The sequence below is a fragment of the Mytilus trossulus genome, chromosome 5, assembly GCF_036588685.1.
Source record: "Mytilus trossulus isolate FHL-02 chromosome 5, PNRI_Mtr1.1.1.hap1, whole genome shotgun sequence".
NCBI lineage: Eukaryota > Metazoa > Mollusca > Bivalvia > Mytilida > Mytilidae > Mytilus > Mytilus trossulus.
Genome location: NC_086377.1, coordinates 28,156,889 through 28,176,670, shown reverse-complemented (window position 1 = coordinate 28,176,670; position 19,782 = coordinate 28,156,889). Strand labels below are relative to the sequence as shown.

At 31.3% G+C, this 19,782-nt stretch overlaps 1 protein-coding gene across 2 annotated transcripts in view; it reads left to right on the top strand.

The window, feature by feature from the left end:
• Nucleotides 1-19,782, top strand: part of LOC134718718 (CD109 antigen-like) — a 59,218-nt gene that overhangs the window by 14,816 nt on the left and 24,620 nt on the right. For both annotated transcript variants that reach the window (XM_063581399.1, XM_063581400.1), the window contains 15 exons: nt 9-134; nt 503-542; nt 1,568-1,652; nt 2,189-2,312; nt 3,007-3,231; nt 3,855-4,082; nt 6,206-6,304; nt 7,752-7,814; nt 8,266-8,457; nt 9,151-9,300; nt 10,462-10,527; nt 11,964-12,024; nt 13,619-13,732; nt 18,253-18,451; nt 18,948-19,065. In XM_063581399.1, the coding sequence (XP_063437469.1) occupies nt 9-134; nt 503-542; nt 1,568-1,652; nt 2,189-2,312; nt 3,007-3,231; nt 3,855-4,082; nt 6,206-6,304; nt 7,752-7,814; nt 8,266-8,457; nt 9,151-9,300; nt 10,462-10,527; nt 11,964-12,024; nt 13,619-13,732; nt 18,253-18,451; nt 18,948-19,065 (1,890 nt within the window). The remainder of the gene's footprint in view (nt 1-8; nt 135-502; nt 543-1,567; nt 1,653-2,188; nt 2,313-3,006; nt 3,232-3,854; nt 4,083-6,205; nt 6,305-7,751; nt 7,815-8,265; nt 8,458-9,150; nt 9,301-10,461; nt 10,528-11,963; nt 12,025-13,618; nt 13,733-18,252; nt 18,452-18,947; nt 19,066-19,782) is intronic.

Below are 19,782 nucleotides of genomic sequence, written 5' to 3'. Positions count from 1 at the left end.
TTGTTCAGGATCCTAAAGGAAATTTGATAAAACAGTGGCGACTTGTCAGCCATGACAGTGGAGTTTATTCAGGTTCCATGGTGATGACAGACAATCCTGTACTCGGTGACTGGACAATAAAGGCCACATCGCACGTATGTTTTAATGATAATGTGTTATATATTAACATAAAGGTACATGTTTTGTACTTAAATGATATAAAAATAATACATTTATACATTGAGGCTTCTGCAATTCTAAATTATTTTACAGTTTCAAATTGCAATTATGGAATTGTATTGAGGTGTTATATATTTACGTACATGCTTTGTACTTAAAAGACATAAGCATACTTTTTTAAATTGTTATTTGGATGGATAGTTGTCTCATTGGCACTCACACCACATCTTCCTATATCTATATAAGATTAATATGTTAAAACATTGCTACTACTTCAATTCTGAATAATTTTATGGTAGTCATTTCACATTTTTAAACGTATCATTTTCTTAATAATTTATAGGGAGTATCTTCAAACAGGACAGTTACAGTTGATCAATACGGTAAGAAAGTATCTGATAAGAACAAACGATGTGGTATGATTTCTAATTAATAAAAGCAACAATAGTATACCGGTGTTCAAAAGTCATACATCGATTGAGAAAAAACAAATCCGGGTTAAAAAAAACTAAAACCGAGGGAAGCACATCAACTATACGAGGAACACTGAAATGCAACAAAAACAAACGCCAAAATACAAAGAAACGAACTATTTGATAACAACTGCCATATTCTGACTTAGTACAGGACATTGTAAGAAAATATGGTGGGTAGCCGAACCTGCGGCTTTTATGGCAATGTTAAAAACAATTCGCTAAAATGACAGATATCTACAAAATAAGTTATGACGATGATGCGAGACTACACAATCAAACTCCATATTGTTTTGAAGCTGCACTTAAAGGCCAACAATCTATTTATTCATGTAAAATCGTGATTTGTTCGTAACATTTATCTTGCAGTTTCATGAGAAATGTTTTAACAAGTAATACACTAATTGATTCACCTAACAGTACAAGCAGAAAACTGATAATATTTTTGACTTGGTGGCTGTTGTATCAAACGAATATTACTGTAATAACAACACAATATAAAGAAAAAAAGATATTTATTGGACAATAAAAAAAAATATGTCGAAGTTAGAACGTACAAAACATGACAAAATATATATATATATGCAACAGAAAAACGTCAATAAATAAACCACACAAAACAAAGACTGAACAGCACGAGCCCTATTCTTAGACCTATTGAACAAACCAATGTGTCGAAGTTAAAACGTACAAAAACATGACGTAATAAAACAGAAAAAAACGTCTATAAAGAACCACATACAACATAATACTGAACAACACATGACCCGATCTTAGGCAAACATAATGGAGTTATATCAGATGCTCCGGAAGGGTAAGTAGATGATGCTGCACAAATAGGCACTCATTGTGTTGAAGATGCTTTATTAAGTGTACGTGCAGTATTTTGTTAAAATTGAGCCTTCTATTACAACTGAATTTTGTTATTTTTGTAGTTTTACCAAAATTTGAAGTGACAGTCCATCTTCCTTCCTACATCTTAACTAATGCTTCTCAGGTTCAGGGAATTGTCGAGGCAAAGTATGGAACATGTAATTTTAATCGTTGATAAAATAACAATTAACGTATTATGCATCGTTATCAAAAATTAATAAATCTGTATTACTTTTTTTAAGTATATGTCTTATTTCAGTGCTCATATATTATAGATATAGAGAAGATGTGGTATGACAGCCAATGAGACAACTCCCAATCCAAGTCACAATTTGTAAAAGTAAGCCATCTGTGTCATTTTGGTCTCTTGTGGACAGTTGTCTCATTGGCAATCATACCACATCTTCTTTTTTATACGTTATAGGTCAAAGTGCGCCATTCATCACGGAGCCTTGGCTCATATCAAACAGCAAGCTAAAAAGGACCTCAAATGACATGTGTAAAATCATACAACCGGGAGTAACTATTTTATTTCTTGCATCATATCATAGAGGATGCAATACTGATTTATTTTATTTTCTAAGAATCAGATATATGAAAAATGAAAACATGCACATTAGCAACCATTTTACAAACCTTATTACTTACGTTCGTTGTAATTGTCTTGTATAATTTTTTTCCAGATACAGTTATGGGAAACCAGTAAGCGGTAATGTCGAGATAGAAGCTAACCTACATTATGCCTACAACTCATGGAACTATCAAGGATATATAGCAGTTATTAGATTACATAATATAACAATGGAAGTATGTTTAATATTTTTTTTTAATCATGAGTAAGCAGTATTATCCTTGTTATTCTTTTAATTTTAACTACTCCTCTCAACACAGACAAATATTACAAATTAAAGTCCATGGATATTTGTCTCTTTGGAAATCAAATTAATTTCACTACTTTTATTCTATAAAAAAAATACAAGATTAAATATACGTATAAAGACTCATTACTGATTAGCTTTTGTCTTAATTTATTTCCTTTTTCATTGTTTAAAACAGGAAAGGTTTTAACGGTTCCATGGGTACGATTTTTTGTTTATGATGTATATGGAAATAGTTAATTTGAAAAGAACAGTTTAAAATGGTGTTTAAGAAACCAATAAAAGCAATATTCATTAGAACAGGTCATTTGGTCCAAAAAAATTCTTTCCTGAGTTAATCTCTATGGTAAATTCGGAATTTTGCTGTTAATTTATCCAGTCTGTGTTCAGACTGTAGCATAGTTGTTAACAGCAACTTACTGAATTGTATGAAGAGCTACTTTAGCAAACTACTGCATTGATTGCAAGCGAAATGATTTTATTAATGCTCAAAGTTGACTGAAAAACGGAAAATGACAGACTACATTCTTGTTCGGACTTTTCAGATTATGCTAAAATCAAAACTTCCGTTTAAGACTAAAATTTATTTATCATATATCATATGATATTTACATTTATTTTAGTCGGATGGAAAGGCGAGGTTTGTTATACCAATGGCAACTTTAAGAGCCCGTTTATGGATATCAACTGGACTTTACATGCTTGTTAATGCTAATGTGACTGAGACTTTGACTGATATTACTTTATCCGGTTCAAAAGAAGTTACATTTAGTGACCAGGCCAAAAAAATACTTTTCCTACCAACTACAAAAACTACATTTAAACCAGGTCTTCCATATAAAGTACACGTAAGTATTTATCTATCAATTTTAAATGGTTAATCAAGAACATTATGATAGGACACCCATTATACAGTCATAGCATATATATATAGATTACATATACTTGGTATCTTTGATATATATTTTGTTTATTTATAAATCGGCATGAACAGTTTGTTAACCTTACATTTCCATATAACTAAATATTCTTTCTATGTTTCATTATGCTTTTCAAAGTTTTTCACTTTATTTTCTTTTCTTTGAATGAGTATGTTCAAATGTATGGTCATTCAATCTTTTTTGAATCGTACATTGTGAAATTGTTAAGGGGTCATAGTTGTTTGTTTTATATTTTTTAAATGAATCAATTATTTAATGAAATTGCATTCAAACTTAATCAATTATTGTAAAGAATTCATTTTAACATTTTTCTATCCTTTGTAGTTCATTTTTCCTTTCTCTTTAACTTAATAAATAAATGTTAACATGTTAGTGAATTATGCCAATGGATTATTCACAATTTTAAACGATTATCGTTTTTTTTAATTATTTACTGTTACACTAAGTTGCAGATTGAAAAGTTAACAGTGAGCTCACAACACGGTCTACACAACTAAATTAAGTGTCAGTCCCTTATGTTTTAATTTCAGGCTCAACTTACAGACATTGATGGCTCGCCTATCACATCTTATGCACAAGGCATTTTACAAATCACAGTAATCTCCGAAGAACCGATTCTATCGCCTACACCTCAATACTACTACGGTCCTACCGAACGCAGCTACAAATTAAGTGACATTCAATTGAATGTATCAACAGCAGGAATCATATCAGAATTAATTGATATACCAGATAATGCTACTAAAATCCAAATAAAGGTATTTTTTAAAGTAGGGTTTTTAAATTTATTTAAGGAATGACTGTACTATTTTTCTGTCTATGAAGAAATAGCATAAAAAAAAATTGGTGCATGCACACTGAATAACGCACGTAGCGGGTTATTTAACAGGGTGAACCAATTTTTTTATGTTGTTTCAAATAGACAGAAACAATATTACAGTCATTTCCTTTAATTTAATTCTTAAAACCGTAGAAAACCATGAAAAAAAACCGTTGATGACGTCACGGCCACATGACTAAATTATGTCTGTGAGCTCATAACAAAAGAACGTCAGCCAATCAGAAGACGTGCTACATCCAAAATTAAATTATGATATAATATAGGTCAAATGATAGGTTTAATATATGTTTATGTCGATTGTTAATCTATTGGGGAATCATTTATTTTTATAAAACGAAGAAAACTTTCTGAGATATTTGAGTGCGTGGTTTTGCTAAAATCTACACACAAATCCAATGAAAGTTGATATCAAACGAATATTACCATGATTACTGTTGAATAATTTATTTTCGAAGCTACCATATTTAATGCAATGATGAAACCTTTCGAAGACATTACATTGAGCTATTTTGTTAAAGTCTGCATATGAAATTCAAGAAAGTTGGTATCCAACTATTAATAACCACAGTAGTTTAGAGGATCAAAAATGTAGATGTAGCTTCCAATTAATCATATAATCGATAAAAATTGTGGTTTACATTACCTGGTCACAAGATCAATGTTCACTATTTTAGAATGTTTGAGGGCCTCAGGGAAGATTAGTTTATTGTAATCAACTGAGTTTACCATCTTTAAATAAAGAATTTATGATTATATTATTATTATCACTATTGTTTGTTAGGCTCTAGATAAACTCTCTTATCTATGATTTCAGCCTTCCAATTGTGAACTTTTCATTTCTAAGTAGCAAAATTCCAGCAGCACCTGCATACGGGGTATATATCTCCCAATTGATACGATATTCCCGTGCTTGCATTTCCTATCATGATTTTCTTGATAGAGGGTTGCTGCTTACAAGGAAGCTATTAAACCAAGAGTTCCAAATGGTGAAGTTGAAATCATCCCTTCGTAAATTTTACGGACGCCATCACGAGTTGGTTTACCGTTATGGAATAACTGTTTCACAAATGATATCGGTCATGTTCCTTACGTCCAAACTACAATCCCCTTCCCTTTCATGAATGTGACCTACCGAATTAGAATATTTACCGGATTTGTAATCACATTAGCAACACGACGGGTGCCACATGTGGAGCAGGATCTGATTACCCTTCCGGAGCACCTGAGATCACCCCTAGTTTTTGGTGGGGTTCGTGTTGTTTATTGTTTAGTTTTCTATGATGTGTCATGTGTACTATTGTTTTTCTGTTTGTCTTTTTCATTTTTAGCCATGGCGTTGTCAGTTTGTTTCAGATGTATGAGTTTGACTGTCCCTTTGGTATCTTTCGTCCCTCTTTTATCTATCGGATAAACTCTTAAAAATTGAAAAACAACACGTGTAATACTTTCTTGTGTCTGAAGCGTTTTCTGAATTTACCTTTATCAGGAACACTCAAAGCCAAATATTTGAAATCTGAAGATGCATAAGTATCGAAACCTTAAAATATGTAACATAAATACTAGTACATTGGAAATTCTAACTGGATAACTATTTCAGCAATTAAAATTAAAATTTTAAACATTGATGGTATAAATCATTACGTTAAAGAACATGTTGATTTGTTTTATTTTCTCACTTCACTGTATAGTGACCAACGAACTAAAAATACCAATGCTTGTACTGGACATGCTGAACACCTAAGTTATATAATCTTATTGTTTCATGCGTCAGTTGTTTGCCTGCAATACACAAGCAAATACAATATTGACCTTCAAAATAAAGATATAATTTGTTTACAACCCCTTATCACATATGACGGTCTTGATTGGGTCCGTCATTTCTGTATCCGTTCTTTAATGATTTATGTTGAATATCTTCTCTCAAGATTTATATGATGTAATGCATTTTTATTTTATTTTATTATATCATTTAAAAATATAATTCATATCCAATCAGATGGGATAAGTACCAACTAAGAGCTAATTTACTAATAACTTCAGATTTCCGTCGACAATACGGCGGAACATATGGAGATTAAAAGATATCACTCACCAAGTAACAGTTTTATTCAACTGAGTGTACAATCTAAACAAATTATTGTAAGTAAACCACATAAATTAGGCCGTTAGTTTTCTCGTTTGAATTGTTTAACATTTTTATTTATCAAACCTTTATGAATGATTTTGCGGTGTTGGCTTTGCTCATTGTTGAAGGTCGTACGCGGATCTATAATGGTCAATTCTGTGTCATTTGGTCTCGTATCATGCTTATGGAGAGTTGTCTTGTTGGCAATCATAGCACATATTCTTTTTTTTTTAAAGTCATAAAAATACTAAATTGTAAGCTGTTTTGTTTAGATATTTGATGCTAGAATAATAGTGAAAAGAAAGAACAAAGAAACCTCCACAAAAGTAGTTAACACAACACGCTACAGGTTGCTCAAAAGTGTCAGATTTTGTATAGGTTATTCATGGAAAATCAAATTTTGTGTGATAAAAAAGATAACGTTCTATTAGAACTTTAAGATAAAATGTGAAAATATTGCTCTTATAACATGCTTTCAAATAAGCAAAAGAAAAAATGGGGTCACCGAACTTGCTTTCTTGCTACATATTGATATAGGTAAATTCATAACACTTTCTATTGTAAAAACTTCTTTATTGGAGTTATCTCCCCTTATTTGGCAAATTTTGAAAAAACTAATGAAACAGAAACAATGCGTTTTTACAATTATTCAAACACACAACTTTATATATTCGTATCAAAAGTCATGTACAAAATTACATTCAACTCTCAAAATTTGCACATTTCACCAAATATATAGACCAAAAAAATTTGCTTATTCAAAATCCAAGATGGAGGAAGACACCCGAGCCTCCTTAAGACATCGTTTTAGTAAAGTAGTTTTTTCGTAATGTATATCCAATATCTTCTTCGTAATGTATGTTTAAGGAGTAACAAGACTGATGTCACATGTGGAACAGAATTTGGTAACTTTTTGTCAGTTTGTCTTTGACTTATAGGTTTACATATCCCTTTGGTATATTTGGTGCTATTATGAGTTTACCTTCATCAGGAACGATTAACACATATACAATTAAAACCATAGACATTTATCTCCGTAAAACGGAAATAACAAGATCAAATTGATCTTAGTATAAATTACACATGTTACACGATTGAGTGGATTCACAGTTTCACAGTTTCATGATAACTACAAAAAAAAGTATTATAATTTCGATAGGAAATTCCAGGTTAAGTGGCAGTGTTGTTTTTAGTTAAATTTTTTTTGGTAAAACTCAAGATGAATTATTCATACTTCATACAACACAGTTTAATTTTTTTTTTATGTTTTTGAGCTTTAAATTATGTCATTATATCCAAGACTTTCTGCTGTGTATTTTCCTTGGAGTTCGGTATTTAACCTGTTTCACCTTTTAAATGGTTTTTAAATATACCATGTATAACACCAGCTTGAAAAGTATATATCTATCGACATCTCAAATAATATAACAATACATGATACATAAATAGATTATATTTTAGACAGGTGATAAAGCAGAATTCAGCATTCAGTCAAATAGACCTTTATCATCAGTTGTTATTCAGGTAAGGTGTAAATTATAATACGTTTAGGTTAATTCAAACATAGTATTCCAAACATGTATTGGAGTAATATGTTTGAATTAGATATTGTATGACTTTTTTAAAATGGTTTCAGAAATGTACATGAGATAGCTTCGATATAGCTGTCAGTAGACCGCTAGTACTCTAAGATCTGTATTTCTGTGTGTCTTTTTGTTGGTTGGATGTACAAGCAATGGGTACCTTCCACTCTGAGTTTGTCATATTTGTTTTGATTTGTATCCTTAAGATGAGTTAAGACTTTTCCAACTGATTTTTATCTTTCGTTCTTATGTTGTACTGTTATACCACTATCCCAGGTTAGGGTTGGATTAGCATCCCGTTAATATGTAAGATACAAAACGTATTATATTTATTATATTAGAAACACTTTTTTACATCTTATTTTTGTCGCAACTAATTTTTTTATTGGCAGCTTTTAGCGCATGGAACTATCATATATTTCAAGATAATCAACGGTATGCAACAGAAAAAAATCAACTTCAGTGTACCTATGTCCAAAAACATGGGTCCCGAGTGTACTGCAATGGCTTACTTTGTCCGTCAAGATGGTGAAATCGTTACAGATCATGAATTGATACTTGTTGATGGTATTTTTGAAAAACAGGTAACCTACATTTAAGAAAAACAGTACCAGACTATTTCAATTGATATTTGTCAATGGGTATCATAACTATTTAAAAAGAATAAGAATTGTCATATTCCTGGGTTAAATGTGTGCATCTAAAACTTTTGAAATGGTGTGATTAAAATTTTCATAACTTACCATACAAAACAAAAAATGCTTTTGTATACAAATAAAAAATCCTGACCAAAACATCGTTGTTTGATTTGTATTCCTTTTTTTTCCAAGTACAAATATAAACATTGAACCTTCATATTAAGCATTCGAAATAAAGCCATTAGTAGTAGCATCTGACTCAGTTAAATTATACAGTTTACAGAATAGCCCTAACTTTTTATAATATTATACTGTATGTTCTCAAGTCAAGTTACCTGTACGTACGTTTGTAATCACGTCTGACATGACAAATAAACTCAACACAAATATCAGGATTTAAATTTAATATTTGCACCAAACACGCATTTTTTCAACCAAATACTCACGAATATCGCTCGAATAACAAAATGTCAAAAGGCTAACCAATAAAGTTTGAAGTTAAAAGAGGATCAAAAATTTCCTAAACATTTTGCCAAATGCAGCTCAGGTAATCTGTTTCTGAATCAACATCAGTTTAACTATCGACAACCATGTATAAATTGATGGTATATATCGTTAAAAAACATAAACATTTGCCAGGTCTCTGTACGATTTAACCAATCAAAGGCCAAACCAGGAGATAATGTGACAATAAATGTTGCTGCAGACCCTAGCTCCCATATATACATGCTCGTTGCTGACGAAAGTTCTTCATACCTTCGTAAAGGTAATGACATCACAGAAGAACAAGTAAGTTAATGAATTAAAGATACAAATATCATAACACATTTATGAGCACGACTTATCTGTCCTTTAAAATATCAAAATGTCCGACAGTCATACTATTCACTATGAAATAAATATAAAAAAGTATGAATCTTGACCTTTTCTGCTTCATCATATATCAATAAAGAAAAGAAAAGAAAAGGTACCATTACATGTATAATGAACAGGTAGAAAAAGAAAAAAGAAAAGAAACATTTTTATTCCAAATTATTTAAAAAATACTTTTCTCAAACTGATCCGTATACCGCTTTATCGCATACGAACGGCTTATCTAACAACCCTATATAAAAGATAAACCTGTACATAGCATTGGACAGCCTAACTACCTTATTATTAGTTATATAGGGTGTTAAGGACCTAATACGATATATACGGGGTCAGTAAATTCCATTTTGGGTGAGAGCGATGCTAATTTTCATAAAGGATGAGAGCGAAGCTCGAACCCCATATGGAATTTACTGACCCCGTAGCTATTGCTAGAACACTAGAACACTATATAACGAATAACTCTTTCTAACTATCTTAATTTGTTGAATTTAGATCAGAGTTGTCTTATTTGCAACCATACTTCATCTCCTAAATTTTATATTTAAGTGTTCAAGTGTTCAAGTGTTCAATTATAAGAACCTGCTTCCATTGGCATGCACAAAGAAAAAGCAGATCGACCTTATTATAACAATCTTAAACAGAACTTTCAATACATCTAAATAATCAAATAGTGCCAAGTTCGTAACTCCACTTCTAACCGTGTATTGAAATTTACCCTGCCTCCCTACCGTTTTCCATTTGACGTTTTATATTTAGCAGAAAAAAGGTCTTAAATAATAGATTGTTCAAATTAATATTTTTTCCTCGATGGATTTTAATAAACGATGTATACGAACTGTTTTTATTATTTATTCCATACTTTTTTGTCAATAATTAAGAAATGTTTGCAATTAGGTATCTATGTTAATCAGGAACGCTCAACACCAAACATATGAATTTTGATTACTATTTATCTTTTCATTTTTGTCTTTTTGTATTTATGTTGTTGTTTTGTTCAACGAATATCTGTCTTCAATTATAATGCATTATTTTACCCGGTAGTAACGTGTAATATAACTATTCCATGTTTTCTTCTAGGTTATAAGTAATCTGCACTTAATTGATAAGAGGTTTGACAATATTAATTATGCGTGCGTGTTGTTGGTAGGTATTTATGATATGTATTCGACCGATAGTTCTTAAATCTAAGATATTTTAGTATTCTTATTACTTTTTCTCTGCAGGGTTTGCTCTGGTTAAAAGTTGACAAAAATATATAGTTAGTGAAATTTTGTAGACTAACTGAATATACAGGACAGACAAAAAAAGACAACTAAACAGATTGTATGCGTCAGTGAGATAGAGAGCGTATCTTTCAATGAAAAATTAAAAGTCGAAGATAATTTCTTCCTTACAAATCATTCATTAGTGGTCAAGACATCATTCATTAGTGGTCAAAACACTTCAAAGATACACTAACAATTCAACCACACAAACCAATAACAATATACTTAGATTATCAGGAAGGATAGAAAGATTCTAATCAACCTGTGCAAACTCATTGCTGCATAAGTCTCATTGTCAAAAACAAATAGAAGGAACTATTGAGGTCAACAATTCTAACATAAAGACGTCCGACCGTTTGTCGAAAATGATTTTCAAAGGAACCAGGGGTGGTGTTCTCGAAGCTATCTTAGGATTTGGACGTGTCCTAAGTCTATCTTATGACAAGTATTTGTCCTGAGTCGTGTTCTCGAAGTGCTCTTAACTTATGATATATCTCATATTTCGTCCTTACTTTAGGACACCCAATAAGGTGTCTTAAGAGCATCCTATCTTCATCCTAGTGAAATAACGTTTGGATATCGTTTTTTGCTCATTATTTAACGTGAAAATGGACTTGAAATCGGTTTTTAACTCGTATATAAAGAAATTGTGCATGATTTTAAACTTTGAACTTCGTGTTTCACGATACGATTACACTACAAATTTAATTCTCATTTCAAAACAAATTGTTTTTTCAGTTTAAATAACAATCCTTTTTGATATAATTACATTGGTAGTTATGCATTTAATTCTGTACATGTTATTATAAAATTTGTAAACTATTATATTAAATAATTTAGTCATTAATAAAGGTTTTATCAAAAAATTACTTACCGATTTAAAATTTCGACTTAGGATATGTTTAGGACGTCCAACATAAGATTCGTCTGATATAGCTTCGAGACACAACTTAAAAGTGTCCTAAGTTGATCCTAAGTCCATCCTAAAATTGGTCTAAGATGTGTCTTAGGACGAATCTAAGGATACTTTCGAGAACACCACCCCAGGATTATAGTTCCGTCTACATAAGTGTCATCAGTGATGCTCAGATCAAAATAGTAAAGGTGTGTCTGTACTCAGAGAATTGTTTGGATGTATCCATAGCCTTTAATATTGACATTCATTATCATGGTAAATCTTAAAAATAAATACATTGTATGATTTGTTTACTGTAACTGTTATTGATCAGTCAAATCTTGTATACGGATTAACTCGGAAAGCTTTTTATCATATCATGTTTTTAGAATTTTAGAAAATGTTTCTCTCTTTCGAAGGGCTCATCGTTCAACATCATGACAGATGATGTAAATAACAAAAAATCCTCCCTTAAATGCAGTGAGTATAAGGACATTAATGAATAACTCAAATATACAAATATTCAAATGTAGAAAAAAAATCAACGAGTAACTGAACAACGGATAAACCCTCGAATATGCGTGTTATTTGGTCACGATTTGAATCTTTTTAGATATTTATATTAAAGAATTAGTTATTATTAATTGTTTAAGGTATAACGTCAATATTTTTTTCTGTTTATGAAGAAAGAACATAACAAGTGTGGTGCTCACTGAAGCAAATTTAAAATTGCCAATTAGTGAATGACGTTAAACAACATTGATGACCCAAATTTCGATTTTTGTTTAAGCTTTTTCATAATGTCGTATTTAATACGTTGACACATGTTAAGCAGAGCATGCTGCACCTTGCGGTGTAGCTGATAACATCATACGTTTTTGATGGGGTCCGTGTTGCTAAGTCTTTAGTTTTTTATTGTGTGTTTTGTATACTGTTCTCATCTGTGTGTCTTTTTTCCCCGGAGTTGATAGTTTTCTTTTAATTGAGTTTGAATCTCCCTTTTGTATCTCTCGTCTCTTCTCTGAGAATAATGCTATACGGTAGTAGTTTAAATAGCTTTTTCTACACCTTTTTTAAATAGTAGTTTTTTTTATCTTCTTCTGTTACCAGGATATAAAAGTGATATGTTCAAGGTTTTGAGCAATTAAACATGTAACTAAAATCTACTTTTCACTGCCAACATCACTTCCCTTTGAAAAATGTACAATAGGGAATAAAAACGGGTGATACGAGGACAAATCCACTACCAAATAGCCTAAAACAGTCCAAAGCTAGTAAACGATTTTTAATTACGCGAGAGAAATAAACGCACCAAGATGCGCGCTTCAGCTGCCTACCTTAATAATGCATTCTATTTTAGCAAAATTGACGTCAAACTAAAGTCTGAAACAAACAAATGCAAAAAAATAAATAAACCTAAATTATACAGTGACCTAATGTATACCTGTTAATGTCAGTGTCATATTGGTCTATCAACATTTGATTTAGAAGGGTTGTCTCATTTGCAATCATATCACAAATTCTTTTTTTAATTATACAAAAAATTATCAAGATTTTGTTGACTCCATTCAGGGGGCATATACATGTCATAGTCGAAAATTGACAATTAATCTAGTCATAGTAAACAAAGATCTCTAATAATAAAATAGAACGGCTCATCTGCAATCTAGATAATACTTTCATTTTGTTTGATTTTAACTCGAGAGTAAGTCAAAACTAATGAAATGAAAAATCCATCTTTAAAAACATTTTGTAAAAGATAATAGAAAGACAATCAAACATAACAACTCGAAGATATACCGACAAAACTATGTCAAAAACGATAAGATAAACAATAGTCTAAAGAATATAAACCTCAGAATCTTACAACTACTTAACACTATCCGAACTAAATGTCGTCAAAGAAGCGTTTTGCCTGGCCAGGACGTCAATTTTCATCAGACTGAGCAGGTGTCGTAATTTGAAGTCCAGACCTAGTCATTTAAAAAAAATAATAATCATTTTAAACTATTTGTATGGAATCACAACACAATGCAATAAAGAACATAAACACAAGCCAAATTTGTTATTCCAGACCCTTTTTGTCGTGATAAACGACCGAATTGTAAAGAGTATGGAGATCGTATATGCACTGGCATGTACTCCGGGTGGTCATTGGACAATTGTCCAGTATTTTGTAACTTATGCGGTAAGTAATAGCTAGAAGAGGAAAATTGCTAAAAATATTTCATAGCTGTGGTATTATTAAATTATGTTTGTTTAGTGCTTATTTCACATTTCTATCTAATCGTTCATCATAAACGCACGTCTGGCGCAAATCAAAATTTCTATCCGGGTTTCAATGATGACTTATTTATTTATAAAAAAAAGTCCGATGTTCAGGGGTCACAGTACATGTATATAGTTTTATGGTTTCGCAGATTAAACCTTGGTACAGGCTCTTTCTTAGGAAGAAAATAGTGAAGTGAGCCTGGTTTATAGCTAGCTAAATCATCCATATAATAAAATGCTTCAAGTCAAAAAAATTGAAACAATATTCAACACGATTAAGACACGAAAATAGACAGATTTAAAAATCTCCGTAGCGCGTGATTCAATAGTAATCGCATTTGTGCAATCGCAATTTGTATTATACACAGATTCTAACGCATGAGTGAATAATCGGTGTAGCGTAATCGCAAAATGTATTATTATTTTTTTTTTTTTTTATTTCTTTGATAACTATTTTTTCTTTCACGCTTTCTTCTCTGTCTTATTTCGTTTTGAAGCATCTTCTTGAAAAGAAACAATGATGTATGCCGTTATAGAGGCAACATTTAATTATATCGTTCCATGCTAAATTATGGTTTTATTTAAGAATTGAATGCTTCTTTTTGTAAATATATTGTGGTGTAAAAGCGTTGACCGAAGTACATTTTGTATGAAGCGCGGAAGCGCTTCATACTAAAAATGTGCGCACGGTCAACGCTTTTACAACCCTATAAAGTTACAAAAAGAAGCATTCAATACTTATAATTACATGTTTTGGCTATGATCATGAAAATACGAATTTATAATTTTCGATTTTATTCACCAGTGCACTTTATTGTGGGACCACTTGTTATCATGAATGAAAAGATTTATTGCTTGATTCAATTGCTTACAGAATAACACGTGATGTGCAGTTAGCCAATCAAAATAAAGTATTATAATGAAACATACATCAAATGTAATTATTTGAACATAAACAGCATCATAAACATTTTATTGAATTTCAACCAATGTAATAAAAATAAGAAGCACGTCATCACGTTAAAATGAATTTCTTTTCTTTATTGGTATAATAAGTAATCTCTTATCTTTGAATACAAAAAAAATCTTTTAAAACGTATACAATTTATTTTAAGACAGACAGCTAGATACCATAAACATACTACGTATACACAAGCCAGAGTCTGAGCTTGATTTGCTATATGATATAAAAACTAAACTGACGAAAAAAGGTCATTTATTCAAAATCATAAAATGCAAAAAATAAATTTTGCAAATAAAACATTTGATATAAAAATTCATATTTAATATGAAATAATAATACATAATTACTACGAAATTACATCAACTAATATCATGTCAATTGAATAAATGACAAAGAATAGCAAAGGTGGGGAGAAAAACCTGCCCCATAAATAAATATATATACATATCTACTTCAAAAGATAAAATAAAGGGCGGGATGTGGGTGGGAATTTTGAACAAATTGTTTGATAAGAATCACAAGTTAACACATCAAATGCTGATGATAAAAGGAAGTGACCACAATGCACTTACACGTGAACACGTGCTGACCCGCAATGCCATTGACCAATAAGAAAGATGATATCCGGTCATGCATTGGACATAAAAGAAATTTCTCTGCACGTGAAAACAAGTTATCTAATTTCAACAATTTATCGTTTAATTAAGTAGGACACTCTGACCATTTGACCAGACTAGAGACATTATACATTTACAGTATTAATAGCTCACTCTTTTATTTAAGTCGATTAGTAATAACCAATTAAACAGAATTATCTTCTCTGCTGTCTTAAATTATTTTATTCCGCTTAATTTTCATTTTGCAAATAAAACTGGTTTTAAGACAGACAGCTAGATACCATAAACATACTACGTATACACAAGCCAGAGTCTGAGCTTGATTTGCTATATGATATAAAAACTAAACTGACGAAAAAAGGTCATTTATTCAAAATCATAAAGCAAAAAATACATTTTGCAAATAAAACATTTGACATAAAAATTCATATTTAATATGAAATAATAATACATAATTACTACGAAATTACATCAACTAATATCATGTCAATTGAATAAATGACAAAGTATAGCAAAGGTGGGGAGAAAAACCTGCCACAAATCCACTCTTTGGCTGAAAGAGTGGATGTGAAATCCACTCTAAGGCTAAAAGAGTGGATCCCCCACCCGAGGACTCTGGCGACGTGAATACAATTATATTATGTAAAACGTTTCCACATTTAGCAAAAATATTAAAAGTTCCTATTTTCATATACCAAGATATTACTCTAAAATTATCTTTTACTGGTCAAAATGATTAAAGGTGTAAATCTTATTCCGACCAGTATCACAGCAATTAAATTACAATAGAATCGCAGTTACAATGTAAGTATGATTCACAATTCATATTTCTTCTTACATACAGACATTTAAATCTAGAATCCTTTTTTATTTTAGTACAGACAATAAGTACTGGGATTAACCGAAACTATATTTTTAATTTTTAAAAATTCAAACAAAACTAAAGTATATTTTTACAAAGCCCTGCATCCTTCTAAATACGAAGTTTTATATCTGACTATTTCTGTAAGGGATCATGAGCAAAGGATTCCCAAACTACACTTGACATTTTTCAATCGAAAATATATAAATATAAAAAAAAAGAAGATGTGGTATGATGCCAATGAGACAGTTCACCACAAGAGACCAAAATGACATGGAAATTAACGACTATAGGTCATCGCACGGCCTTTAACAATGAGCAAAGCTTATATTGCATAGTCAGCTATTAAAGACCCCAAAATTACCATGTAAAACAATTCAAACAAGAAAACTAACGGCCTTATTTACATAAAAAAAATAAAAAATAAAAAATAAATGAACAAAAAACTTAAATGTAACACATAAGCAAACGACAACCACTGAACTACAGGCTCCTAACTTGGGAAAGGCACATACATACATAATATGACGGGGTGAATTCCATGGGGTAAACATTTTCAAATTAAAATTAGTAAATAAGTATTTACTGTAAACCTTTTTTAACTCTCAGTTATTTTTGATGTGATCCGAATTGATATGAGACTATAGAAATAATTTTCGTAACTCATGATGTATCTTTCACATACATAAGGCGGATATACGTTCTGCAAATATTATGATGCTGTAAAGGATACAGTAACTTGTAAAATTACAATCAGGTTAATCATCAGATAAATGGTAAATACTTACATTTTGATCGCAAACGCATAGTGTCGCCACCCACAGGAAAATCAAATTGACCCAATATCTCTTTGACAAAAAAAATGAATTTGACCAACTGCTGGCATAAATCTAAACAGTGAGTTTTATCCGAATGAAAGGATGGTTAAAAAAAATAACTCTACGTTTGTTCAAAATGTAAGCATAGAATATAAAAGTATAGTTCGATTTTACCGGAAATAGCTACAATGAAATCACTCCAGTCCAAAATTAATCCACATATAATTTTGAACAAATTGTTTGATAAGAATCACAAGTTAACACATCAAATACTGATGATAAAAGGAAGTGACCACAATGCACTTACACGTGAACTCGTGCTGACCCGCAATGCCATTGACCAATAAGAAAGATGATATCCGGTCATGCATTGGACATAAAAGAAATTTCTCTGCACGTGAAAACAAGTTATCTAATTTCAACAATTTATCGTTTAATTAAGAAGGACACTCTGACCCTTTGACCAGACTAGCGACATTATACATTTACAGTAATAATAGCTCACTCTTTTATTTAAGTCGGTTAGTAATAACCAATTGAACAGAATTATCTTCTCTGCTGTCTTAAATTATTTTATTCCGCTTAATTTTCAATTAGCAAATAAAACTGGTTATATTGGTTGATTGTTGGTATCTAAACTCCACTTTTTGGGCTTTTTCGTGGCGGCCAGTTTTAATTGGGAAAGGAAACCAGATTGCATGGCGAAAACTATACCGACCTTTGATAGGAAAACTAACAATAATCAATTAAGATTGGAGTGAAGTGCATCTACACCTGCACGAGCAGTGTTCGAACTCATTACCTCAGTATAGAACTGATTAGACAAAATGGACACTCAGGCCCTGCTGTATGTTTTGTACATAAATCATTGTCATATTGTTGATCACATACCATTCGATACACACTTATTATACTAATGCATCATATCACATATTTTGTTAAAACAGTCAATATTCCTAAATTAGCTTCTTTCTAAATAGCATATACTACTTACTGTTATTCTATATCAAAATGATATGATAGATGTGTAAATGAGCCCCCGAGTTTAAACAGTAATATTTTGAATCGTGAACTTTTTCACGTTATGCCTGTGTTACATTTTTTTTGTTTTCTATTGAAAATCGCTTTAAATTATTGTTATGTTTGTAAACTGTTATGTGACTGATTTATTTTCAGGTCCACCGACTTGGTCAGAGACAGGATCGGGGTCAGGGATATTGACAGGTGCGACAGGTACTGAAACGATGACTGGAGCAGGTACTGGAACGTCGACTGGTGGATCGTTCACAGGGCACACTCATCCATTTTATAAACCTGTTAAAAGAACGCGGAAAAGATTTCCGGAAACATGGATATGGTCATCTCACTTAACTGGGTAATTCTAAAAACAAAAGTATGATTAAATAAGATTGAGACCAAACGTGTAGATGGTAAAGCACTAAATGTATAATAAAATCTGTGCACAGTACTTATACACAGGAAAACCAACAGACTTACTACTCACCAGCCCAGTAGTCAGCACTTTTTGTGCTGACATCAATTATCATTGATATGGTTATATTAATAAATTAACTGTTTACAAAATTTTTAATTTTTGAAAAACTGAGGCTTTTCTACTTTAGGCATGGATGACCTAAGCTGTATTTGGTATAACTTTTAGGAATGTTGGTACTTTATTTGGCCTATTTAACTTGTTTGGATTTGAGCGTCACTGATGAGTTTTTTGTAGACGAAACGCACGTCTGGCGTATATACAAAATTTAATCCTTGTATCTATGATGAGTATATATCTATATAAAAAAAAAAAAGAAAAACACGTATGAACCATACATAAAACCAAACACTTAACATCAGGTTAGTGTCTATTTCAGAATTGATGGTCACCTTAATATCACAGCTGTCCTGCCTGATACTATAACTGCATGGGTGGCCAGTGCCTTTGTAGTAAACAAAATGACAGGGTTCAGCTTAAGTACCTCTGCTGCAAAGGTATTATGTTACATTTTATTTTCATGAGTAACCACATCTTTGTCATAGTGATAAAAATTTTCCGACGTATTCGGTATAATTTCGGTTTGTGCCCTTTGAACTTATGGACGCTTAACTATGGCAACAGAATACGCATGGTCGAAAATCCTTTCTGTGATTGGACAAAATGCTGTCATGGTGGGTTATTTGTTTGTGTCTGAAAAAGAGTCTCGTTAATAATATCGTGATGGAAAGCAAGTGAAAAACTATAAATATTTGAACTAGATCTAACAAAGATTTATATTTTTATTAAAACAATTGTTTCTCCAAAAGCTATTTTTTGCATCCATGACAACTTTTTATTCGGGACAACATAATTTTTAATGTAAACTTTGTTGTACGAACGTGCGTGACTTTTAGAACGCACCTACGCATGTGCGATTTCCACGGGGTTTTGGTGAATGTAAACAGAAAGACAAGAGGTCATGCATAATTAAATCATTGTGCTTCTAAAGATTGTCGAAATGATAGTTTTAAACATATACTCAAATTTAAATACGTCGGATATCTTTTTTTAAGATAGTATTTGTATCCCTTTTGAACAAAAACGTTTTAAACATTTTTGACGTATATTTGCAATAAAAAATCAAAGTTTATATCAATCTAAATAATACAAAAATATGAAATATGATTGTCAATGAGACATCTCTCGGAAGAGACAAACTTCATGACAAAGAA